The 27,440-nt window shown below is 35.1% G+C and overlaps 1 protein-coding gene across 3 annotated transcripts in view; it reads left to right on the top strand.

Annotated features, from left to right (window-relative positions):
- CDC73 (cell division cycle 73) overlaps positions 1-20,577 on the top strand; it is a 136,045-nt gene extending 115,468 nt beyond the window's left edge. The window contains exons 15-18 of one of the 3 annotated variants that reach the window (XR_003966049.1): positions 2,721-2,821; positions 8,573-8,714; positions 9,662-15,938; positions 19,487-20,577. Coding sequence is in view for 2 of the 3 variants with exons in the window: in XM_030303182.1 (XP_030159042.1) it covers positions 2,721-2,821; positions 8,573-8,714; positions 9,662-9,698 (280 nt within the window). In the remaining variant the exon portion in view is untranslated. Of the gene's footprint in view, positions 1-2,720; positions 2,822-8,108; positions 8,490-8,572; positions 8,715-9,661; positions 16,293-19,486 lie in introns of those variants that run through there. The other 2 variants (XM_030303182.1, XM_030303183.1) reach the window with 2 other exon arrangements.
- Positions 20,578-27,440: the final 6,863 nt, after the last annotated feature.

Genomic DNA, 27,440 nt, shown 5'->3' with positions numbered 1-27,440 from the left:
TCCAAATAGACTAATGTTTTGAGAACCTATTGTTTTAGTTTTTTGTTTTGGAGAATTCACATTTTGGAGTAAGAAATGATAAGTGAAGAAATTGTTACTTTTATTATGAGGACTAATTTATTAATACAAACAACATGATCACCCTACCCTGGTTTAGCTCTTTTAATTGCATTAAAATGTTCTTTAAGGGGCACCTGGGTGGCTCAGTCAGTTAAGCATCCGACTTCGGCTCAGGTCATGATCTCGCGGTCCGTGAGTTCAAGCCCCGCATCAGGCTCTGTGCTGACAGCTCAGAGCCTGGAGCCGGTTTCAAATTCTGTGTCTCCCTCTCTCTCTGACCCTCCCCCATTCGTGCTGTCTCTCCCTGTCTCAAAAATAAATCAACGTTAAAAAATAAAAAAAATAAATAAAAATAAATAAAAAAAATAAAACTAAAAAAAATAAAATGTTCTTTAATAAAATATTAAGGTATTTTTAACAGTGTCTATTAGCTCAGATACATGAATTATCTTACATTTTATTAATATAAGGTAGAGTAAAAATAGTCTTGAGAGTGCATCTCTGTGTGACGTAAGAGAATGCAACACATTGATGCATTAACTGAAATTTACCTTTGAGGTACTTACCAGTCTTCACACATTAGGAAGTCAGGGCATTGAGAATATAAGTATGTTAAAAATGTATTATATGAAGTAAAATGAGAATGTCAGTTATCAAGTTTAAAACTTGTAAGAAAGTTATTCCATATTAGTATTACATGTTTGCAGTTATTTGCAGAAAATGATAATACAGTGTGTACAAGTGCCATCTCACCGTGCTACAGAATAATGCTTGTATATATTAGCTAGGTCCCTAGTCATTGGTATCTTAACTTAGGAATATTTTCCTTACCTTTCTTCTTTCCTTCTCTGTTAATCCTTTCAAGAATTCACCAAGAGTAGTATTTATATTATCCTGCTTATATGCTAACCCTGTGAAGCCCAGTAGGATCTAGGTGATGTCTCTCCAGCAAATTTCCTTTAGTTTGGGAGGTACCTTCTGCTTTCAACTATTGTATGGCTAAAGCTAGGTCATGAAATTAAGAGGTCATTTAATAGTGAGCTCTATTACCAAAGATCATTTGGCAGTATGGGACATGTATTCCATGAAAGGAGGAGATTTTTAATTTAAGATTTCATTTTAGCCTTAGAGATTTTGAGCAGGTTAGAATTTTAAGCTGTGGTTTTTCACAGTAACTTGAATTGTTGCTGTAGATCTTTTATCTGAATAGAAGGTAGCCCTGGTTTAATTCTTTGTTGGATGTGTAGAGTCTTCATCTAATGCAATGGTTATTAAAAATGTGATCTTGGACCTCTGGGCATTCCTAAGACCATTTCAGGGAGTTGTAAGGTTAAAATGATTTCCATAATACTACTAAAATGGCTGTTCTCATGATTTATCAGTCCTCACCCAGGAACAGTAGCATAACCGGGGCACAGGATCAGCCATTCCCTCCCTTTCTTCTTCTCACTCCTCCTCTTCTTCCTTTCATTTCTCTTCTGCAAATGGACTGTCCATGCCCTTCTGTTTCCTCATCTGTAAAATAGGGTAATAATAGCACTCACCTCATTGGATTTTTTGGAAGATTCAGTGTATTAACATAGGTACTGTGTAAGGTGCTTAGAACAGCACTGGCACATAGTGAATGTTCATAATAAGTCTTATTAATGTTAACTGTTACTGTTTATTATGGTTTTGTTTCCACCTCTTTAGTTCTAGGCATAAGCTGCTTATGACTATTACACTTATTATAATTTCTCAATTTAATTAAATATTTTGTGAACTAATGAAATACGAGGGCCTAGAAAAAGATTTGTTCTTTTCAGAAAAATAAAGTCTAACAGTTGGAAAAACAAGGTTTTAGAAAAACTTGCGTTTTTAGAAAAACGCTTATAGACTGGGCGCCTGGGTGGCTCAGTTGGTTGAGCATCCGACTACGGCTCAGGTCATAATCTCAGGGTTTGTGAGTTTGAGCCCCGTGTCAGGCTCTGTGCTGACAGCTCAGAGCCTGGATCCTGCTTCGGACTCTGTGTCTCCCTTTCTCTCTGCTCCTCCCCTGCTCACACTCTGTCTCTTTCTCCTACAAAAATAAAAAAAATTTAAAAATTAAAAAAAAAATTAGGGTGAGTGAAACAGTTGTAAAACAATTGGAAAAATTTTTAAGAAGTCTGATGATTTCTATACTCAAATTACTTTCCAAATACTCAGAAGAACTCAAAAATAAGGCCTTGGGGCTTCATAAAATGATTGGTGAGTTATTTATAATGTTTTTAATTAATGTAAAATATTTAAGATCTACTTGAATTAAATGATTTCCTTTTAAAACCAACTTTTTCAATTAATACATCCACCAGTGTTCCCTATTGCATTGGAAGAGTGGGCCTGTTAGTCTAGGAGAAGGGCAAATTAAAAGGTTAAAAAGATTGGATATAAGGATTGTGTATGTAATTATGTTTAAAAGACCCAGGTGCAGTGCATGAGACGTATAGCAATCATTAATGTATTTTAATGGTAACGTAATGAAGAGTTGTGGTAATGGACTTTGTTTGCCTCACAGATGTGTTGACAGGAGACTATATCACATGAATCATTGAGTCCTTTTCCTAAGGATTTACAGTAACCAAAGTTCATCTATGAGATACTGTCTCTCTATTCTAATCCTCCCCCGTTTCTATTTATAGGGATCGGGTTGTAGCAGTTTTTGTGCAGGGTCCTGCATGGCAGTTCAAAGGCTGGCCATGGCTTTTGCCTGATGGATCACCAGTTGACATATTTGCTAAAAGTAAGATTCTCTTTATTTTTACTTTTACTTTAAATATTCCTACATTTACCAATATAGAAATGCTCTTGCTTTATGTAAGAGAAAGCCATCTATGGCTGTACATATACGATGTGTGTATCAAAGGATTCCTATTAATATATTTTAATTTTTAAGCACCTGTGAACTACTTTTTTTTTTTTTTTGGACATTATTATTTTTTGTGTACTTATATCTAAAAGTGAATTATCCCCTGAGTTAAATAGAATTACTTTAGGCCTTAAACTTCAAAAGCATTAATATTTTTGCACGTCCATATATTTTTATTAAAACTGATGACTAGTTTTAAAATGGGTTGACTTTTGCTAACAGTAGTGTATAGCTGTAATTTGAAGTGCCATATGATTTTTACCAGCTGTTTCCACTGTCTTGAATGATTGTAGCATGATTGACTTTTTCTTTTCATTCAACTCTAAATTCAAATATTCTCTCCTTTAGAGAATCCTTCTCTGGCCATCCTGGAAAGCCATTACCTCCTCCCAGTTACTCATTAAGCCCTTTTATTTTCATGATAGTACTTGCTGCTGTTTGGTATTATCTTGTTTTTATATCTTTATTTTCAGTCTTCCTGGTTATAATGGCAAGTTGCTTAATGGGAGGAGCCTTTTCTGCCTTGTTTGCTCTTGTATTGTCAGCACAGAAGAGGGCGTGGCATAAAGGAAGCATTCAATAGATACCTGTTAAATTAATGGATTTCATGTGGCTTCTATCTTTTGGTATATTAATATATCAGTATATATCAAATGTAGATTAGTCTGTTTTTTTTGCTGGTAGAGATACTCCAATTATTATTTAATTCAAGTACCCAATTAAGTTAGTAACCACAGTAAAATTGTTTTTAAAAAACCATTCTAATGAAACAAGTATGTTTATTAGAAGTAACAGCTTCAGTTATTATGAACGTAGAGTGTGCTACTGTAAAATCCAGCCTCTTTTAAAGCAGCCTCAGTTTTTGTTAGTGGTATCACCATTCTTCCAAGATAGAAACTACCCAAGCTTGAAAGCTTTACTCATTTATTCTGTTCTGCCTTCATTCATTTTAATTAATTATTCTAATATTGCTAATATTATGATAGCTTTTTATGTTATTTCTGAAGCTACAGAGTTGATAAATAGAAAGTTAAAGATAGAGAATGGGGATTTCAATGAAAGTAAAGTATCCATGAACATGAATATTTTACCTACTTGCTTGCCTGTTGAATAGTGTTTTAATAAAAAGAATGATTATGCCTTTGTAAATGCTGTCTAAATTTCATTTAGAATATAATGATGTTGTAGTAGTTTCGTTCGTATTGGTAGTCTTCTGAAATTTAGATAACTTGAGTCTTTTTTTTTTTTTAACAAAGTTACGATTTTCTTCCATGAATTATTCTCTTTTTAATCTTCCTTCTTTACTGAATCCTTTCTGTCAGCATTTACAGTGAAAGTAAATCCGACTCTTGATTTTGGCTCAGGTCATGATCCCAGGGTTGTGGAATCAAGCCCCATGTTAGGCTCCACACTGCACGTGGAACCTGCTTGGAATATATTCTCTTTCTCCCCCACCCCCACCCATGTGAGTGCGTGCGTGCGTGCGTTCTCTCTTTCTCTCTCTCTCTCTCTCTCAAATAAAAAGAAAATGAAAGTACTCTTGCCTCTTCCCTCTTAAAATAAAACCCTTTCTTCTGATAAAATAAAACCCTTTCTCCTGACTTCAAAGCTCCTTTTCTTTTTCCTTTTATGAAATTTTGAAAGAAATGTCTCTACTAACTCATTTTCTATTCAGTTCTCAGTCCTCTCTGTTCAGCTTTCTAGCTCTCCACTAAACTGTTCTCACCAAACTTACCAGTGACCCAGATATTAGATCCCTTTGACCTCCTTATCAGACTTAAAACCTTCTTTTCCAAGACTTATTACTCTTTTTTCAGACTCTAGCTACTTTCCCTCTGGCTTTCAACTACCTGTTAATATTTTGTTTCTCTTTTCCTTTAAGTATAGATACTCTCTCAAGGAGATCTGATAGCTTTCAATTATCATCTATATCCCTCCCCTTATTCTAAGGTTTCTAGCTTATATTCTGGGCTTGTATATCTCAGTAATTACCAGATAACTCCTCTGTGAGGTCCTGTTGGTATGTCAGACTCAGCTTGTTTCATATGGAATCGTCTTGTTCTCTCCCTCATTCCCAAACTGTTTCTTTTCCTCATTTAGTTTTCTTTAGTAATTTGCCTAAGCTAGAAACTTAGTATTATTATCTCTTAGCTTTTAGTTGATCTCCTTGTTTTTACTCTTGCCTTTTCTAGGTTTTCACCCTTTGCCCCATAACACACTTAGAAAATGGTAACATCTATATAGCATAGCGGAAAACTGAGGGTTTTAACAGGAGGATCTACATGGGCCATGGTAAAAGCTTGTACTATTTTTCTTCATATTGCATAATAGTAAAATCCAAAATTTTTCAGAAGATATTAAGTATTGACTGGTATAAAATGGGCAAATAAAATCTTTTAAACGTTACAAGAAATTTGAGCTTACAACTGCATATAGCTTTTTAAAAATATTTTTAGGGGCGCCTGGGTGGCTCAGTCGGTTGAGCGTCCGACTTCAGCTCAGGTCACGATCTCACAGACCGTGAGTTCGAGCCCCGCGTCGGGCTCTGGGCTGATGGCTCAGAGCCTGGAGCCTGCTTCCAGTTCTGTGTCTCCCTCTCTCTCTGCCCCTCCCCCGTTCATGCTCTGTCTCTCTCTGTCTCAAAAATAAATAAACGTTAAAAAAAATTTTTTTTTAAATATTTTTATGTTTGAGGTAGCTACATGTATTTGTTGATCAAGATTTTTAAATGATGATTTCTTCAAATTTTTGCTGGTTATCATTGAGAAAAAGTTTTCATTAATCTTCTAGATTATGTTGCCCCTTTGTCATCTGATGTGCCATCTTTGTACCTACTAAATATTATTCAAGAGCATTTTGTCTATTTCTTTTGCTTCTTTGTTCCTGTAAAATAATGTTGACAAGATTCATGCGGTTTGTAAAAAATGAACAATTCTGAATTGTGTGAAATACTTTGCTTCAGTACTCATTGTGCTACCAGTTAGAAGACTGGCTTTCTTATAAAAGAACTTCATTTGTTCTATTTTTTGCTGAGGTTTGTAAACTAAAAGTCTTTTTCTGAATCAGAAAGATGTTTTGTATAATGTCTTGGTGTAAGTTTGCTTGCCTTCACAGCTTCATGCCAATAAAATTTTTGTATAATGAGAGAAGCCTTATGCTTTCTTATTTGTGACTTAGACTTTTTAGACGCTAATGTTTCACCATTAATTTTAAAAGTTGTCTATTCTGGTGGAATAAATACTGTATAAACTAAATCTATTGAAAGTAGGGAGTGGAGTACTGTATGCTTTTATAGATTTAGGTAAATCATTTTTAAAAATATAATATATTTTTAAGAATGATTTAAGGTAGGGGCGCTTGGGTGGCTTGGTCAGTTAACTGTCCAACTCTTGATCTCTAGCTCAGGTCATGATCTCACAGTTCGTGAGATCGAGCCCTGCATCAGGTTCTGTGCCTCCCTTCTCTCTCTTTCTCTCTCTCTCTCTCAAAAAAAAAAAAAAGAGAGAGAATGATTTAAAACAAATCATACTGAGAAAATTAGAAAAGTGAACCATGTAGTAAGGAAAATAGGAAGTATTGAAACTGTTGACTTCATTTAATTTAAAAATTTTCTAAATTAAAAAATGTTTACGCATATAAATATTTTGAAAATGGGTTTTTTGAAGCTATAATGTGTAGCCCCTTTAATGAATCAGTTTAATTCATTAAATTGAATTAAACTCAAAATGAATGATGTGTTTGGTGAGGGGACCTTTAATTGGAAAAGCAAATAGTTTAGAAGTAATGTTTAAGTGTTTCTGTTTGTGAGCCCAAATGATTCGTTTTGGATTTGCATCAAGAATTACACTTCGATTCATTGTTAACATCCAAAGCCAGTAGGCTAGCAAGCAATGTGGAATAAACCGTCCATAACATAGCTATCAAAAAAATGAACGAAGTCAATCGTTTTTCTCTTTAGAGACCCCTAATACTAGATGATGATGATGGTAACAATCATATCTTATATACAAAAAAAAATTAATGGAGAGAAAAGCTAACTCTTACGTGTGTACCTGTAAAACAGAAGCTTCACTGATGGTAAACTGATTGCAGATACAAAAGTAAGATTCAACTGGATGATCAGGGAGAGAGATTCAAAGTCAGTATTTTATGGTCCATTTGTTAACCTTTTGTAGGATACACCAGCTGGGAGAATTTGCCCGCTAGAGTCTTTTATTCACCCGACACTAGAATTAACTGTTAACAATGAAAATCAGATAATTTCATCTTCTTGCTTTAATCACTTTCTAGTGGTTTACTATCACATTTGGAACAAATTCAGATTTTTTTTTTACCATAGCCAAATTTTACAGTATAGGACATTGTCTACAGAAGAAGTTATTCTTGGGGCGCCTGGGTGGCGCAGTCGGTTAAGCGTCCGACTTCAGCCAGGTCACGATCTCGCGGTCCGGGAGTTCGAGCCCCGCGTCGGGCTCTGGGCTGATGGCTCAGAGCCTGGAGCCTGTTTCCGATTCTGTGTCTCCCTCTCTCTCTGCCCCTCCCCCGTTCATGCTCTGTCTCTCTCTGTCCCAAAAATAAAAAATAAACGTTGAAAAGAAAATTAAAAAAAAAAAAAAAAGAAGTTATTCTTGTTTATAGGGTGTGTGCCAAGCTTGCTTTCATTTCAGAGCCCTTTACCACTGTTCTTATGCCTGAAATCCTCTTCTTGATCTTTGCTAGACTCGCTTTTTATATCATTTAATTATCTCCTTCTAGGTAACTTTCCAAATTTTTCTTTTTCCCTTTTCATCATTTCTTACCAAGTCCCATTCGTTCTCTCTCCCTAATTATTTCTTGAATCTTTCTCTTGCCAGGCACGTACCTTCTCCCTAGTTGAGCAAATCTCTTTCTTCTCTAGATTGTTAAATTGTATCAATAGTCGCTGCTAAACACTTTGCAGTGATTCTCCATATCTCTTAGATGAAAATCCAAACTCTTTAATATGGCCTACAAGGCCAGCATTGTTCTGAATCTGGGGTCTTACCTTTTGCTCATTCTTTACATTACTTTGTATGATGCAGTTCCATTAAATTTCTTTAGTTCCTAGATGAAACTGTTTTCTCTTTGAGCATGTTCATGCTAAACAAAAGTCATTTTCTGTGTTTGCTTAATTCTTACTCAGCCTTTAGGTCTTACGTTAGATATCATTACCTACGCAAGACTTTCTGAACTCCATGGTCTGGGTAAGATACTCTTTTATGTTTCTGTGGTACACTCCTAACTTTATCATACTGTATTTGAATAGTTTTTTTCTTATTATTATCCTTCACAAGACCATATGCATTTTATTAGCCTCATAATATGCATTATTCCTCATTTCAGTCCCAGTGACCCAACCCTTGGTAGGTATTTGTTGAATGTTTTTGAGGATACCACAGTACTTAGTAGAATCTATTTCAAAGTCTCTTTGGTTATAATGTAGCTTCATCTGGTTGAAGAAAGATTGTTTTTTTTTTTTAAAGTTTTTGTTTTCTTTTGAAAAAAGTTTTTCTTAATGTCTATATTGGGGTGTTTTTATTCTTTTATAAAATATTTTTATAATTTTGATCGCAGTTTGAATTAAAAATATTATTTCCCCCCATACAGTTAAAGCCTTCCATCTCAAATATGATGAAGTTCGTCTAGATCCAAACGTTCAGAAATGGGATGTAACAGTATTAGAACTCAGCTATCACAAACGTCATTTGGATAGACCAGTTTTCTTACGGTTCTGGGAAACATTGGATAGGTAATTCTGATCCTAAAATTCATTTACTTCTGCTTTATTATAGTAATTTTCCTTTCTCCTCAGTTAGATTTTAAGCTCTTTAAAATTGTATACATATCCCCCAGTTTCCTTTTTTGAACATTGTATGATGCTGATCTCTAGTAGATATTAATAAATACCTTTGTTGTACTGATTTTAGAAATAGATGGAGAAAGGGCTTATAAGCTTGTTAGAAAGAACAGTAAACTCTGAGTCAGAAGACCTAGATTTTAGTCCTGATTTTATGATCTGGCTGTAATGATCTGTGTGACCTTTTTGAACCTTGTGTTCTATCTATCCCAGGGGATTGGATTTATATGATTCCCTGCAGGGTTTTTTGTTGTTTGTTTGTTTGTTTGTTTGTTTTGGTTTTTTGCCAGCATCAAAAGGTCTCTGACTGGATTTGAGTTAAGGGTAGCCTGTGAAAGGAATTCAGGTTTTGAATTTATTTTAATTACTGTTATAAACAGAATTCTTAAAGTCCTTTTACAGTAATATCAGTTTTGTAATTGGAAAATTTAAGAACAGCCTTATGATCACAGTACCACTGAATTTATTCTCATGGTGCTCTTTAAAATCTGTCACTTTCTTGGTGTAATTCTCTTCTGAATATTAAGGGTTTTCTAAAGTCAGAGGTTACTGAGGTAACCCAGTGATTATAATTGATAATATATTAAAGAAAAACATTTATTATTCTAGCCAGAAGCTCTGATTATAGAATTTAATAAGAGGAGTGTTTCTTCTGGCTTCAGAAGTTCTTATTCTGTATTCCCAAAGTATAGTATCAGGCTTCCAGTTTTTTAGAAAACAAAGCATCCTGTTCACTTTTGAATTTTAAGTTTAAAAAAAAAAAGTCAACTTATTTTTACATTTCTAAAAATTCTAAAATTCCTATAATCATTATAACCTATTATAATATTATTTTCCAGGTACATGGTAAAGCATAAATCCCACTTGAGATTCTGAATTTTACTTGGTTTCCCATTTTCTGGAGATCTGGATTAAGAAACATGGATATACCTTGACCTAAAGACTGAGACTCAAGCTTTATGAATTTATCAAGAACTTACAAATGAAGAAGGTCACAGATCCATCTTTTATAAGACCTTATTTGATGCTTTATGCTTCAAAGGGATGATGCTTGTCATCCATATAAGCAAACTTTTTGGCTTACAACTATTTTTTTAATATTAGCCTTCTAGTCTGTAACGGAAATTGTATATTTTGATAGAAGTTTTTTCTCCATTGGTTAAATTAGCATTACTTAAAATTTGTTTCTTTAGAAAATAAATGCAGGTTATAAATGTGTGTATATTTAGAGGTTATAAGGCTCTCTAAGCCATCTTCTGATTTTTCATTGCTCTATAATTCCTTTTATTGAAAATAGTATGCTATGAATGGTATCAAATTTTATTCTCTGGAACTTCCAAAACTAGCAAAGGGATGTGACTATTTTGAATGAATCAGAATGTCAACCTGTATGTATACTATACCTATACTTATTCTTTATTTAAAAAAGAATAATGAAAAATCAAGAACAACTCTTCAGCTTTGGTTGAACTGTTCGGCCTTTTCAAGACTTCTTTACTTACAATGAATACATTGAATGAATGTACATTCTTCTTTCTCACTGACTTTGGTGATTTTAAAACTTAGAATGATATATTTCTATCTGTGCTATCTTTCCACTTGAAAAATCTCAGAAGACAGATTAAAAACATGATAGGCTGTAGTACTTTTTGTTTTGGGAGCCAGAGTATGTTTGGGGGAAAGAAATGTATTAGTCCTACTACAATGTAACTTTAACTTTCTTATCTTTCTCATAAGTTCACCTTTGAATCTTACTTTGTATGTATGGTATAGGTTTTGAGTCTTCTGTTTCTAGGCATGTTGATCTTGGAGTTCTTATCTTCCATTATCCCTAAATATTGATAACTCTCCCAGACACCAAAGAACACATTTGCTTAATTAAGTGTCTGAACAGAAACAAGATAAAAACACTGGTATTTTTATGTGCGTATTCAATATCGTATAAAATATAAAACCTATATTTTAACTTAGTAAAATATTTTACTACTTCTCTAGAGTGTTGCATCCAAGGTACAATGAATGAGCATTTTCCTTGAGTCTTGATTTCACCTTTTATTACTTAAAAGCAACTGGAACCTCTACTCCCCTAAAGAGTTTTCGCCATTAGGATTGTTGCTGATTGTTCATCTTGTGTCATTTTTTTCTCCATTTTTTCCCCAGTGATCTCTCTTAGATGAACATTTTTTTAGTAAACATTTAGCTCCTTCTTATGTTATGCTGACATTACCTAGCTTCATTTTGAAATTTAATGCTATCATAAGAATGAGAAGCACTTATTTATTTTTAAAGTAATCACAAAAGTCCATACCAATAGTGGATAGAAAAAAGTATTTATTCATGTGGAATTCACTATGTTCTTAAGAAAAGCAGTCAGCATTTTAAATTATTAGATTATAGGATATTTATAAGGTTTGAACAGATTCTACCCCCTTCCTTTCTGTGAACCTCTCTTCTTGAAAACAAAAGAACTCAAATTTGTTCACTTTAGACTTTCTCATCATATAAACTGTTTTCAAAATGAATTAATGTATTGTATAAACTTTCTCCATGATGAAATCGTCAAAGACTAGAATCTGTACTATTTTAATGTAAGATTACTTGTTAAGACTACTACAAGTGGACGAGAACTACCTTTCTATAAAAATTTTTAGTATTTATACTTATGTCATATATGAAATTTACTTGATACAGAGTGTGGTTAAAATTGGGAACATCTACTTTAAACAGGGTTTATTTTTCTATCTTGAATTTGCCTTATGTATATTCAAAGGCTTCTGGAAATACTGTAAAGGAACATTAGGAAAAGTACAAATATGCTATGCTGTATGTATTTTAAAATCAAACCCTTAGTATGTACTTAATTTTCTTTTTCTTTTTTCAGCAGTTCAGTCCCTCATTTAGGTCCATGTAATTAATGTAATAGTCATTAATTCCAAAACAATTTTTTTTCAGCCAGTCATTATTCGTTATCTCATGACTCCCAAGTCCTACAGCAGCACCTATCACTGTGCCTTGCACATAGTAGGCATTCAGTAAATATTTATATGCATGAATTAATGAACTTTTCAGTGTGACTGATTTATTACAAAAAGTACTTTGACTAGGTCTTGGAGTTTGAAAATACAGAAATACAGGGAATGAAGAGGTACACATAGATGTTTAATGGAAATGAGGTATACATTAATGACCTTGACTTACCATAAGTTACTGTTAACTGGAGACACCCTTGCTTGTCCCATTGGTAAAAGAAAACTCCCATTTCTTTATTCATAGGACACTTTCTGAGTCAGGTAACATTAAGAAACTTGTAGGTTTCAGTCAGTTAATTGTTCAACCTTGACTGCACGTTAGAATCACTTGGGGGACCTTTTAAATATTTATTGCCTGATTCCTGATTCTGATTTAATTTGTGCTGAGACCTGATCATCAGTATCTTTAAAAAGTTGTTTAGGTAATTTCATGTTCAGAAAGGATTGAGAATCACTGATTTAATTTGTTGTTGAAAACAATGCCCAGTATTAAATGTCGTATTTCCTCATCTCCCGCCTTCCCTCCCTCCCTCCCTTCCATCCTTCCTTCTCTCCGTTCTGCCCTCCCTCCTTCTCTCCCTTCTGCCCTCCCTCCTTCTCTCCCTTCTTTCCTTCTCCCTGCTTTCCTTCTTTCGTTCTTTGTTTCCTGCTTTTACTTTTCCTCTTGGTGGCCACCCTTTGCACTAGACTGACCCCCTTATTGATGGTATTGGCCTGTAGTTCCACATAACAAATTCAAGTCTTATTTATTTAATATAGGAGTATTTTGCTGTTTAATATTTAAACAATGTTTAATATATTGCATTATAAACTAGTATTATAGTTTATGATTTGTTTCCCATGTGTCCTTATCCTTATTTTTTTTTTAACAGCAGCATGATAACAATCCATACAGAAATAACTAGTTCATAATGAGGAAAATTTCATAATAATTTTTAAGGTAGAAGAACGTAAAGGATTAATTTCTTATCTGCCATGCAGAATTAGTTTGCTTATGAAAGGAAAGAGGCATCCTTTTTAATTGGTCTGCACAGAAAAGTAAATTATTCATTTAAATAAAATTCATTATCAAACATTGAAGGAAATATTTTTCCAAAATAAAAATTTTTGTGACTCCTAACAAAGTTAAAGTGATACATTGTTCTTTTTTGGAGGGTGGGGAGGGAGTATTTAGTTTCCATATTTCTTACTATATAACAATTCCATTTTATTGGTATTAACAGTAGAAAATGATGATAGGATACACATTATGTGGCCAGAAATAAAATGCCACTTTGTCAGATAACAATTATCTGAGTCTTAGTTGTTGAACTAATTAGTTTATAAAACTTTTTGAGACCAACAGTGTATTTTATAAATATTATAAAAGCTGACCAAAATTAAAACATGAAAAATAAATTTGATTACATGAGCCTTAAATATTACTTGACTGAATTTTTATTCACTTGGATTTGATAGTCAACTGGTTACCCTAACCATAGTAAATTAACTTTAGAAATAAAAAAGTAAAAATCACTGAATTTGACTTAAGAACTGGATTAGGAATTTTGAAATGTCATGTCCTGTATGTTCTGGCCTATCCAATGCCACATTTGGCTGTATAGTGATGCCAGCATGGTTTCTATCTGTATATGTTGGAATGATAACCAAGGAAAAATTGGAAATGTATAATAGGTGTATAAAAATTATATTTAGTAAATGCATAATATGCAGTAATACTTTCAGGTCATTCATCTTTTGGGGCTTATATGTATTATTTTAGGTAGTGTTTATTAGACTGATCTTGAGAGTTATATATAAATGTATGCCATTTAAATGAGTAAATCTAAGGAGATTAATTTTATTGCCAAAATTCAAAAAGTGAAGTGATGGTATGTCAAATTTAGGTAGGTGATGTATCTCTCTGAGAGTTTTGTTTGCTACTGAATTCCATTTCTATCCAGTTTAAGTTTGCTAAAAGCTACTTAACCTCCAAGTTTGGTTATATAGTGCTTTATATATAATGTAGTTCATTTACATGGTATAGGCACTATAAATGATTGTTTACCCCCCAGTTTGTATATTTCTCATGCAGTGGAACTTAAATTTAGGCCCTGTGACCTGATTAAATGTTATACTCATTCTTACTCCATTTCAGTGGATTTTTAAGTTTCAACTTGTAAATAAGTTTTGGGTATATTCCCACCCCCACTTTTGCCCTAGTCTTCTTCCTTCCAACCAAAAACACATTCAACCAAGAATACAGAAACTGTATTGTGGTGTAGGATATGGACGATGACAGTCTTTTCAAAAAGGGATTTATGAGATTTTTCAGGCATTGTATTTGTTTTGAAAATAAACGTAATGGAAGTTTTCACTTTGAAAACTAAAGAGTTAAGTACATTTACAGTCTTCTGTTAATGTGTTAAATACTGGAGAGAATCACAATTCTTCCTAAAAGTAACAAGCTACATGCTCTAATGAGCTTAGTTTGGTTATTGTCCAACTTACCAAGTCCTTATTGTTAGAATGTTATTTACCAGCATACACTCTTAATTCTATTATCTTTCAGCAGTTTGGGCACCCGGATTTTAACATTTTGTAGTTTGAAAACAAACTGCACTCCGCATATAATCAAATCATTAACAACATCATGGTATTATTGGTGGTGCCAGTAATAATGTTTAACTCTTTTGCAACAAAATTCCTTTAATGAAGTGTTTAATGGGCCCTATTCAAATTTAATTTCCATTCAGTTCATAAGTGCCTACTAAATATGTATTTTATCCTGCTCTTCTGTTCATTTGATCATCTGCTTTTAGGCAGATGAACATTCACATAACTAAAATAGATACAGCAGGAGTTGTAAATGCTGTTGGATTTTTTAAGGCTCAAAGGTGCTAGTATATAAGAGCACATTGCCAAATAAGCTTTTTTTGTTCTCATTTTCTAAAACAGTTTCCATTTATTTTTAATTAATGATCAGTGTTTATAGTGAGTTGGAAAACATCCTCTTAATTTCCTTCAGTGACCATAAAAAAAAACATTAAAAAAGCAGCTCTAGAGAAGGCTATGGTGTTGAGTCTGTCATAATTATTTGTAGATACTTTATCATAGAACTGTAGTTTATAATTCACCGTCATCTAGAGAATATTGATTTATATTACATGACTAATGTAAATAGGGCTCAGGCCACATAAGACCGAAGACATCAGAGGTTTAGTTAATCACATTTGAATATTTTATTGCGCTGTGATTGATTTGCCAAAAAAAATCCAAATGGAAACACATTGGGTTATACAGCAGTGACTATGATAAAATATGATAATGTATACTCACAGAACTTGCCTTCATGGAGTTTAACATGTTAAAAATGTAAATATGGTAATGGCATCAATTTCTCTTTTTAAAATTGTTAAATAATGATGTGTTTTTCTTTAAAATGGAATAGTTTGAAATTTTATCAAGTTGGTGTATGTAATGGTTGGGGAAGATCAAATGGGCTTGCTCATGGCATATTCAATCATGACATAACTAATGTTTATGGTCATTTTGACTGTAAAGCAGTTTTAAAGTATTTGTATTTTTATTTACATGTTTTTATTTCATAATGCACCACTGAGTACAAAAAAGGAAGTGTAAGGGTTACTGATGATGAAATAAAGTGAGGGTGTTAATGTAGATTAAAGCAAGTTGATGTAGGAATTTGAGGAGAAAGAAGAAATTATATGGGAACTCACAACTCCATGGGGAAAAAAATACATAGTAAGAATTGGGCAGTGATGTATCTTTTGGGGGATTGGTCATAAATTTAAATGAAACGAGGCAAACTGTGGTGTGATTTTTTTTTTTTTCCCAGCAGCATTTAGGTACTTGATTCCAGGTGTAGAAAAAGCAAATAGATTTTTAACTTTTGATAGAAGTAGAAACAGACCAGGGAGGTGAAGATATTCACAAAGGTGGTGATTATAGTACCAGAACATGGAATCTAAGCTCTTCGAGGGATAAATGATGGAGAGGAAGTGGTGGATTGTATGAAAGTGGTGCTGACCCACGAACTGAAACCTTCAGTGAAATGAAGCTAAAAGTGAGCCTAAAAGACAAGAAGGTGAGAAGATTGGGTGTGTGAAATCAGGATTTCAGATGTGATCTGATATTGATGAGGAAAAATCAAAACCTTGGAAGTGACTGAGTTAGAAGAAGGGCTCTTTGAGGTGGGGAGTCAAAGATCTGAGGCCATGATTACTCATGTGAATGTTGAAATAACTGAGAACTACAAGAAATAAAGGTGGCAGGGAAGATAGCCACAGGCTAGTGACTCAGCTTGATAGCAACAGGAAAATTCTAACTAGATAGCATGAACTTTAAAGGATCCATGCTCAAAACAAAAATCTTTGGCTTTGTTATCAAGAGATGAGTGAACGTACATTTAGATTTTTTAGATTTTTTTTAAAGGTATGGATCATCATTTCAATGCCCCCCTCTAACATGCTTTTTTAAATAAAATTCTGTACTTGTTCCATTAGGACAGATATGAGGGCTTTTACTATACTAAGTGTAAATCCTCCTTTTTGACAATAATAGCCTTTCTACCTTCTCTGAGTCTCATTTTCTCCAATTTGCTCCCACATCAGGCTAGTTCTTGTATTCTTTGCCTCTTCTGTAGCCCAATAATAACTGGAAGTGGGAAAAAGTCTTTGTTGGAAGACCTGAGCACTGCTCTGTTCTGAGGTTTCATAATGAGCCCAAACAGGTCTCTCCTAGTTGTATGTGCATCTTACTACTAAGGGAGAACACCTTGAATGGTTCCCATAGTGGGTTCAGGGTGCTGGAAAAAAGGAATACTTGGAAATATGGGAAATTGGAAAGGGTTTTTCATTGACTTTTCTGTGGACATCTTATTTCCTCAGTTTGTTTTGTTCTAGATTTTGGATGAGAATTCTTAAAATGTTGCAAGCTTTTTCCCCCCTATACTGGGGTGGGCTAGATGTTATTTTGAGCCTAATCTAAATCTTACCTGAATCTCTTTCTTTCTTTGGTTTCCTTGTTAACATGAAGTGGTATATATTTTCTTGTTTGGTGGCTGATGGCTTTATGGCTTTTCCTTTTTTCTCAATCCCCTACCAATTCTTTAGCTGTTAAGTATGATCGAGCTATGATCCCACTTGACTTCACTGTCTTCACCCAGAAGTGACCTTACCTATTTTTGGTGGAGGAAACAGAAGCCATGGACTTCTTAGTACTTTATCTCACAAACTTGTATGCATATAATAAGCATCCTTTCTTTCATTCCTCCTATTACAGTGATTTAAATGTCCTGTCACCCATCAAGGACTTGTCTATTCATATGTTCTCCTACAGCCTTCCCCGCTGTCATGAGTATTGCTCTGTTACAGTTTTCCCTCTAGCTTGTGTCTTCATCCTGTCACCCTCTACTTATACCTTTCCACCCACATTTAAACTGGGTTGCACCTTACATCTTAAACAGGGTTCTACGGAGTATGTGAGTGCCTCCCAAAGATCTGTGGGCTTAGATGTATCACAGGTGTGGTACTAGGAAGACTACCTTCAGAGTACCTGCTGAGCTGCTGCGTGGTAGGCTCTCAGTTCCTGTTTGTATGGGTACTGGCATCTTTCTGGTTAATACATCCTTAGCCCACAGAAGTAGAGATAACTGGCTTGCTTGTATTGCTCACAGGTTTATTGCCACTCGTACTGTCCCACAGTTTGACTTGTGCAAAAGGGCAAATGAGTAGACAAAGGAGAATAGTAAAGAAGTCTACAGAAAAATAGGACATTCAGAAGTGGGTGGTGGTGAAAAAGAATTGCTGGTGGAGATGGATAACAGCTTTAATTTTGAGAAAGCACATGAGGAAGTTCAATCAGTGTGAAATAAACTTTCTATAAATTAAAACAACAAAAACCCAATGCATTAAATGTAGTAGAAAAAGAGGGAAATGGCCACTCCTGAGGACCAAATTAGAGGCCTGGATGGAATATGTGCAGTAGTAGTTACCTCTAGAAACGCAAGGCCCAAAGACCTGAAGATTGTAATAAAAATGAAAACACCTTGAAGGAAAGTTTGGATATTTAATGTGAATAAGTAAAGAACCGTAAGGAAGAAAGAAAGGAAACAGACTTAGGAAAACAGTTCATAGATACTAGAGGAAAATTTCCCTGGTATGAAAGAGCTCTCATTCTAGAGGCTCCCTGTAACATGGAGGGAAGGGGGAGGACACTTAGGCAGACATTTCATTCAAATATTTATGGTCTACTTCATGTCAATGATAATACTATTTTAGTCACTGGAAGTCAGGGTAAACAATTTTGAGCCATGCCCTCATTGAATAGGAAGAGGTAGATAATAAAATGAATGTGTCAGATGTGAATAAGTGATAGAGAAAAAAGTGAAGTAGAGTGACTAGACAGTGCTGGGATAAGGCAGAGGCAAGATACAGTGTTTTATTGGGTGGTTGGAGGCAAGGTGATTTGAAGGAAGTGAGGGAGCCAACCTCGTAAATATCTGCGGCGAAAATAAGGAACAAGAAGTTTAAAAGTCCTAAGATCGTGAGTCCACCTGGGTGGCTCAGTTGGTTAAGTGTCCGACTTAGCTCAGGTCATGATCTCGTGGTTCCTGATTTTGAGCCTGCATCGGGCTCTGTGCTGACAGCTCAGAGCCTGGAGTCTGCTTCCCATTCTGTGTTTTCCTCTGTCTCTGCCCCTCCCGCCTTGAGCTCACACTCTCGCTCTCTCAAAAATAAATAAACATTGGGGCGCCTGGGTGGCGCAGTCGGTTAAGCGTCCGACTTCAGCCAGGTCACGATCTCGCGGTCCGTGAGTTCGAGCCCCGCGTCGGGCTCTGGGCTGATGGCTCAGAGCCTGGAGCCTGTTTCCGATTCTGTGTCTCCCTCTCTCTGCCCCTCCCCCGTTCATGCTCTGTCGCTCTCTGTCCCAAAAATAAATAAACGTTGGAAAAAAAAAATTTTTTTTTTAAATAAATAAACATTAAATTTTTTAAAAAAAATCCTAAGGTAGTATCATATCTGCAACTCAGAGACTGGCAAGGAGGCCACTTGGGCAGAGATGAGGCAGCAAGAACAGTTAAGAGGTGAGTGCAGAGTGGGAACTGGAAACAAGATTATGTAGGACTTTGTAGGCTACTGTAAAGCTCTTAGCTTTTATTCATTGGTACATAGGGGAAGCATTGGAGAGTTTTTGAGCAGAAGAGTGACTTCATCGTGACCTTAGGTTTTAAGAGGCATAATGCTCTTAGAGAATAGACTATGTGGTAGTAAAGGCAGAGGCTGGGAGATCAGATCATTGGATATTACAGTAATTTAGATAAATGATTAGGGCTTGGGCCAGTGTGGTTACTGGGAAGGAGTGACAAATGGTCAGATTCTGGAAATATTTTGCAAGTAGATGGATTGGGTGTGATGTGTGATAATAGAGCCAACAAAAAGGTTTTTTTTGTTTTGGGTTTTTGCCTAAATAACTGGAAGGATGTAGTTTTCTGCTTACTCTGATAAGAAAGGTTATGTAAAGGTCATATTTGGGGATGGTATTAGCTAAGGGAAACTGGAGTTTTGAGGAATGTTGAGTTTGAGATGCTCATTAGACATGCAGGAAGAGATAATTCAAATTCTTTAATTTCAGGGTAAAGAGAGGACTTCATAAAGGAACAAAAAAAGAAAAACAATCTCCAGGCTTTAAAGAATGACTACAAATAAATGTTTCCCAAGTGAGACCATTTATCTTGAGGATATGCAAGGATCCAAAGAGTATATCTCCCAAGTAACCTCGGTTGAGGAACAGGGACATTAGAACTTTTAAGAACTTCAAACAAATGACGAATTAAAGATCTGTGTTCTGTGATAGAGTGGGAATTTGAAATGTTAAGTGGTAAGTAAGAGTTCCTCAAGTGGGAAAGACATACTACCTGGAAAATCTCACATCAGTAACTACAGATATTAAGCTATTTCAGCAAAGATGTGGGGGCTGAGCTGAGCAGGGAGTAAAGAGTGAGCACCCTAAATTTCTCATCCCTGATGAGAAAAATGATTTCATGGAAGATGACCAACACTTGTTCTTGCAACTAATCAGAAGTTCTGTATTTTTGACAAATAGCTTTCTAAAACCCACTTAAAGCACTTTGAAATATTTAGGGGGAAAAAAACAAACTTGTTTTAAGGTTTTGGAGATTTTTAAATAGGTCAGGAAATTATTTGCAATTGTGAAATTGTGAAGGTATGACCATTTTGATAGGTATATTTATGTTTTCAACGCAAAAGCACAAAATAAATATCTCCAATAACCATTTTTAAAATGTTCTTTCCATAGCACAATTTTTTTCCAACAGTAATTACTTTCTTGTTCATTCACAGACTTCTGATCATCTGACTTCATAGTAATTTCTAACCTTGTTATTTAGCAAAGAGCTAACTTAGGTTTAAGAGGAAGGTCAACTCTCATTTTCTTGTTCCCACTTGGTTCCATTATTACTGTTATCTTTGTGTTTTTGTTTTGTTTTGTTTTTTCCCTCCCTCAGAGATCTCTTTATGCCACTTTTCCATTTTGTAAAGTATCTATAAAGTGTTGTCTGTTTCATTATGCTGGATGAGGGAATGGGAACTTCATTGTCAGGTCTTTTTCTTCCCTCAGTTCACCTTGTACTGTGTACAGATAAAGTGAAGGCATCTGTGTCAATTCATATATTAACTATTAATAAAGCTTAACTTAAATGCAAATATATATTTATTGTCTTCTTCCTGCACCCAACTGAATCATCTTGCATGCACCCTGGAATGTGTTTGCCCTACTTTGCAGACCAATAGCATGAAGTAAAAATGTTTCATACAGCATTTGTCAAACAGTGTTGTGTGTGGATCAGGAATGTTAGCATTCCAGTGAGGGTGAATTGTGTGACTGTTCAAATGCGAGTTCCTTGACCTTTGTTTCAAATTTACTGAATGGGTTTTTGTGGGATAGAGACAGAGAATCCACATATATAACAAGATTCTCAAGTGATTCATGGATGTACTATTTTGAGAGTCAATGACTGAAAACCTGAAGCCAGATTATATTTTCAACCTCATCAAATGCTTCCCTCCCAAAAATTTAGGTCCAGATATACTGCCTTGCAGTCTTTCAACATGCCATCCATTTTCACAGCTCCATGCCTTAGTAAATGTCCCTTTCTCTGCCTGGAAAATGGGTTCTTACCTTTCAAGACAAATTCACACCTGTGAAATTCACATCTCTACTTATAAAATAACATATTTGTGTTTTTGTGATTTCTTCTGCTCATTACGAGCAGCATGAGGGATTTGCCATTGTTAGTATTATCCCATATGAGAAAAAAATCAGAACAAAGTTTATGTTCTTAAAACCAATTGAACAGGGGCGCCTGGGTGGCGCCGTCGGTTAAGCGTCCGACTTCAGCCAGGTCACGATCTCGCGGTCCGTCGGTTCGAGCCCCGCGTCAGGCTCTGGGCTGATGGCTCAGAGCCTGGAGCCTGTTTCCGATTCTGTGTCTCCCTCTCTCTCTGCCCCTCCCCCATTCATGCTCTGTCTCTCTCTGTACCAAAAATAAAAAACAAAACAAAAAAACCAATTGAACAGAGATGTGTTTGCATCAGTCATCTATGTACTGATTAGGAATGGACAACCAGATCTTCATTTCCCATGTATATGATGCTACAACTCACTTTAAAACCTTAAAGAAATCTACCTATGCAAGGATTATTACAGAGATTGTCTCGAAAGGAATGAAACACAATAATAGAAATCTATGAAAGACTAAGCAAAGTTATACCAGTATCTAGTAAGGAGTAAGTATTCACATTTTTCTTATGTGTATTTATAGTACCAGTGCACTGTAATTAGTCATGTTTTAAGATTTTAGGGTTGACCAGTTATCAAGTTTACTATCTCAGCTCCAAATCCACCCTTCTTTGCCCTGCTTTGTAATGGCTGGAACTGGGCCCTGTACAGGTTTCTCCTGTACAGGCTGAATGTTAGGCTGTCACTGGAGGAATAATGTAAGGTCATAACAGGGGAAAGAGTGTCTTTTAATGATTCTGGTGGACTGTATTCAACTTGGTTGCCAGCAGATTAGCATGCAGAAGGTCGGGGGCACCCATTCAACAGCCTTCATGGGTCATCTGCAGCCTACATCTTCCTGAAAGTTACTCTGCTGGAAGACCCAGCTGTGGCCCACCCATAGTCTCCATGGACCCCACCACTTGGTGAGGTGCTCCAACTAGGCCAACACCACCATCCCCTCCAGCATGTTTCTTCCAAAGTCTATGTTCCTGTGTGAGCTAGGCCCTCTCCAATGAGTTCTGAATCTCACTGGAGTAGGGGTGGGGTGGCTCTTACAAGTTCTTACTTTCTTTTTTATTCTCCCACCACTATAGAGGGAGTAGTTTCTTTCTGCTTCTCTTATTTCTATATCCATTAGAATCTTTTTACACCACCTTTTATTAACAGTCTCTAAATTTTCTGTATCAAAATTACTGATGTGGTGGTTCCTATCTCCTGATTGGATTCTGACTGATACATGGGGTATGCTGCTCAAGAGAGATTACTTTGAGAGTGGGGGATAAACTACTTCCTAAAAGTTGTGTTGAATCAGGGAGAACATGTGTTAGAATTATGGTTTACATAAATATTTGAGGTCTCAAAATAGCAAATGAGAAAAACAATACTGTGATGAAGTAATTGTGTGGAAATGAGAGAACGATTTGGTAGAGTTTTGGTGGCTGACCTGATTGAAACCATGCTGATGGACATGGGAAACTTTAGATCAATAAATATTAATTTATTCACATGTTACAAAGAAAAATACAAAAGGAGGTGATAACTGTGTCCAGATTCCTGGGAACCTTCCAGAGCTATTTTGTACATAAATAGATGAGTAAATAACCACATCTCTCAGTCTCTCTCCCCCTTTCTTTTTTTTTAACATATTTGGCATTCTTCTGTATCTTGCTTTGTTCACCTACAATATATCTTGGAAATTGTTGTATGTTTTTTGAGGGTTTTTTTTTTTTTCTGTTTTATTCTTAATTTTTTTTTAAGTGAAGTAAACATCATATAGTGAATATGTTTCCTTTGAACCGGCTACATGCTATTTCACACTATGGCTATGCCAGCACTATGAAGGGACATCTGGGTTGAGTACAGTTCTCATTATACCATTATAAACAATGTTGCAGTAAACATCCATGTACATATTTATTTGTACATGTGTTTGAGTGTGTCTTGGGTAAATTCCTAAAAGTGGCATCACTGGCTCAGAGGTCATGTTATTTTTTTTAACTTTTTATTTTGAAATAATTATAGATTCATGGAAAGTTACAAAACTACTACAGAGAGGTTCCAGGTGTCCCTCTCCCAATTTCTCCCAATGACATCATCTTATATAACTATAGTACAATATTAAAGCCAGGATATTAATACAGTCTACAAATCTTACTTACATTGCATCAGTTTTACATGCCCTCATTTGTGAATGTGTGTGTATGTTCTATGCAATTTTATCACAAGTAGATTTGTGTAACCACCACCAAAGTCAATATGCAAAACTGTTCCATCAGCACAAAGATCTTTTGTGCTACACTTTCATAGCCACACCCACACTCCTCCCTTCACCACCACCCGGTTCCTACTCCTGGCAATCAACTAATCTGCTCTCCAGCTCTATAATTTTGTCATTTTGAGAATACAGTAGACCCTTCTTATCTGTGGTTTCACTTTCTGCAGGTTTCAGTTACCCATGGTCAACAGCTGTCTGGAGGGAGATGATCCTCTTTCTGACCTATTGTCAAGAGGTCAATAGTAGCCTAACACTATGTCACAGTGCCTGTGTCATTCACTTCACTTCATCTCATCATGTAGACATTTTGTCATCTCCCATCATCACAAGAAAAGGAAGGGTGAGTACACTGCAATAGGATAGTTTGAAAGACTACATTCACATAACTTTTATTACAGTCTGTTGTTATAATTGTCCTATTTTATTATTATACTAACTAAATAATAGTTACCTGCTTTAGTTGTTAATCTTTTACTGTGCCTAATTTATAAATAAACTTGATCATAGGTATGCATGTATAGGGAAAAACAATATATATGTAGGGTTCGGTATTCCTGGTTTCAGGCATCTAACGGGGGTCTTGGACTGTATCCCATGCAGGTAAGGGAGAACTACTGTATTCTATAAATGGAATTATACAACATGTAGCCCTTGAGATTGGCTTTTTTCACTTAGCATAATTCCCTTGAGATCCATCCAACATTTGCATGTGTCAGTAGTTGTTCCTTTTTATTTCTGAGTAGCATTCAATGATACAGACATACCACTATTTGGTTAACCATTCACCAGTTGAAGGGCGTTAGGTTGTTTCCATCGTTTGGCTATGATAAATAAATTTTCTGTGAACACTCATGTACACATTTTCGTGTGTTTTCTTTCTTTGGGATAAGTGCCCAAGAATATGGTTGTTGGGTTGTGTGGTAAGTATATTTTAGTTTTTTAAAGAAACTGTCAAACTATTTTCCAGAATGATGGTACCATTCTACATTCTCACTAGCTGTGTATGAGAGACCCAGTGTCTCCACATCCTTGCCTGCATTCTATATTGTCATTATTTTTTTTTAAGAGTTTAGCTGTTTTAATAGGTGTGTAGTGATGTATCTTCATGGTTTTAATTAGAATGTCCCCAGTGGCCAATATTGTTGAACATATCTTCGGGTACTAATTTGCTGTCTGTATATTCTCTTTGGTGAAATGTCAAAATGTCTGCTTATCTCTTGCCCATTTTCTTTCTTTCTTTTTTTTTTTTTTTACTTTTGAGTTTTGAGGGTTCTTTATACAGGCAATTCTCACTTTTCAAGTTCTGATATATGTGACTTTTTTTTTCTTTTTTATTTGGAACAGTTCTTTTTTTCTTTTTTTTTTTTTTTTACCCCACCAGCTTTATTGAGATATAATTGACATATAACAGTGGGTAAGTCTAAAGTATACAGCATGATAATTTGATACATGTATATATTGTCAAATGTTTACTACAATAAGATTAGTTAACACATCCTTCACCTCGCATAATTATTTTGTTGTTGTTGTTGTTATGGTGACATTTAGATCTATAGTCCAAGCAAACTCACCCTACTGTACTAGATCCCCAGAACTTAATCTTCTTGAAGTTTATATGCTTTGACCAACATCTCATAATTTCTCTCACTGGCCAGTCAGTCCCTGGCAACCACCATTCTACTCTCTGCTTCTGTGAATTTGGCATCTTTAGATTCCTCATTTAAGCGAGATCAGATTAGCATAATGCCCTCAAGGTCCAGCCATGTCACAAATGATAGGATTTCTTTTTATTTTATGGCTAAATAATATTCATATACCACATTCTTCGTCATTCATCCATTGATGGAAATGTCAGTTGTTTCTATGTCTTGGCTATTATGAATAATGCTGCAGTGGTAATGAGAGTACAGATGTCTCTTAGGGTTAGCGATTTGGTATCCTTTGGATATATACCCAGAGGTGGAATTCCTGGATCATATGGTAGTTCTATTTTTAACTTCTTGAGGAATCTCCATACTAGTGGATGCACCAATTTACCCTGTTCCCACCAAGAGTACACAAGGATTCCCTTTTCTCCATATTCTTACTCACACTTTATCTCTTGTCTTTTTGATAATAAGCATCCTAACAGGTGACACTGTGGTTTGGGTTTGCATTTTCCTGATGACTAGTAATGTTGAGCACCTGTTCATGTATCTGTTGACCATTTGTATGTTTTCTTTGGAAAAATGTTATTCAGATCTTTTGCCCATTTTTTATTGGATTATTATTTTTTTATACTGGGTCATATGAGTTCTTTATATTTTTTGGATATTATTGCCCCTTAACAGATTTATTTGGCTTGGATATGTTTTCTCCCATTTGGTAGGTTGCCTGTTCATTTTGTTACACGTTTCTTTTGCTGTGCAGAAGTTTTTTTGGTTTTATGTAGCCCCATTTGTTGATTTTTTTGCTTTTGTTCCTTGTGTTTTTTGGTATTATATCTAAAACAATCATTTCTAAAATCAATGTCAAAGAGCTTTTTTCCTATGTTTTCGTCTAGGTGTTTTAAGGTTTTAGGTCTTACATTTAAGTCCTTAATCCATTTGAGTTAATTTTTGTGAGTGGTTAAAGATAGGGGTTTATTTTCGTTCTTTTGCATATGGATATCCAGTTTTTCCAGTACCATTTTTTGAAGAGACTATTTTTCCCTCTTGAGTATTCTTAGCTTCATTATCAAATATTAGTTACTTTATAAACATGGGATTATTTCTGGTTCCTGATTCTGTTTCATTGATCTGTGTGTCTGTATTTATGCCAGTACCACTGTTTTGGTTATCATTGTTTTGTAATATAGTTGGAAATCAGGAAATGTGTTGCCCCAGCTTTGTTCTTTGTCAAGATTACTTAGGGTGTTTCAGGTTTTTTTGCAGTTCCATACAAATTTCAGTGTTTTTATTTTTTCTACTTTTGTAAAAAAAAAATACCATTGGAATTATGATAGAGGTTGCATTGCATCTATAGATGGCTTTGGGTAGTATGGACATTTTAATAATATTAACTCTGCTGATCCATGAACATTAAATGTCTTTACATTTATTTGTAGCTTCTTTAATCTTTTTCATCTATATCTTAAAGTTTTCAGCGTATAGATCTTTTACTTCTATCTTTTACTGGTTAAAATTATTTCTAAGTATTTCATTGTATTTGATGCTATTTTAAATGGGATGGTTTTATTTCTTTTTCAGATAGTTTATTGCTAGTGTATAGAAACACACTGATTTTTTTTTTTTTTAATTCTGGTTAGTTAACAGATGGTGTAATATTAATTTCAGGTGTACAATATAGTGATTCAACACTTCCATACATTACCCCTTGCTCATCACAAGTGTACTCCTTAATCCCCATCACCTATTTAACCCATCTCCTCCCCATCCCCAGCCTCCCCTCTGGTAACCATCAGTTTGTTCTCTATAGGTAAGCATCTGTTTCTTGGTTTGCCTCTTTGTCTCTTTTTCCCTTTTCTCATTTGTTTCTTAAATTCCACACAAGAGTGAAATCATATGGTATTTGTCTTTTTCTGACTGACTTATTTCACTTAGCATAATACTCTCTAGCCCCATCCACATCATTGCAAATGGCAAGATTTCATTCTTTTTTTGAGTCTGAGTAATGTCTTTTCCTACCAACATCAGTCCATAAAGTTTGGAAAAGGTGACTGCTTCTTCAAATGTGTGACACCTATGTAAGGCTAAAGGGATCATGAAGAATTAGGGAAACATGACACCACCATAGGAATATAGTAAACTTCCATGAACTGAGTACAAAGAAAAGGAGATACATGAATTGTCTGACAATCGTTCTAAAGATGCTCTGAAAGCTATAAGAGAACACACATAAACAACTCAATGATCAGGAAGACAATAGAAGAACAAGACGTTCAACAAAGAGATAGAAAACATAAAGAACTAAACAAAAATTTTGAGACTGAAGAATGCAATGATTGTAATGAAGAATTCAATAGAGAGCTTC

Source organism: Lynx canadensis, chromosome F1 (genome assembly GCF_007474595.2).
Source record: "Lynx canadensis isolate LIC74 chromosome F1, mLynCan4.pri.v2, whole genome shotgun sequence".
In the NCBI taxonomy this organism is placed as follows: domain Eukaryota; kingdom Metazoa; phylum Chordata; class Mammalia; order Carnivora; family Felidae; genus Lynx; species Lynx canadensis.
This window is presented reverse-complemented; position numbering and strand designations above follow the sequence as displayed.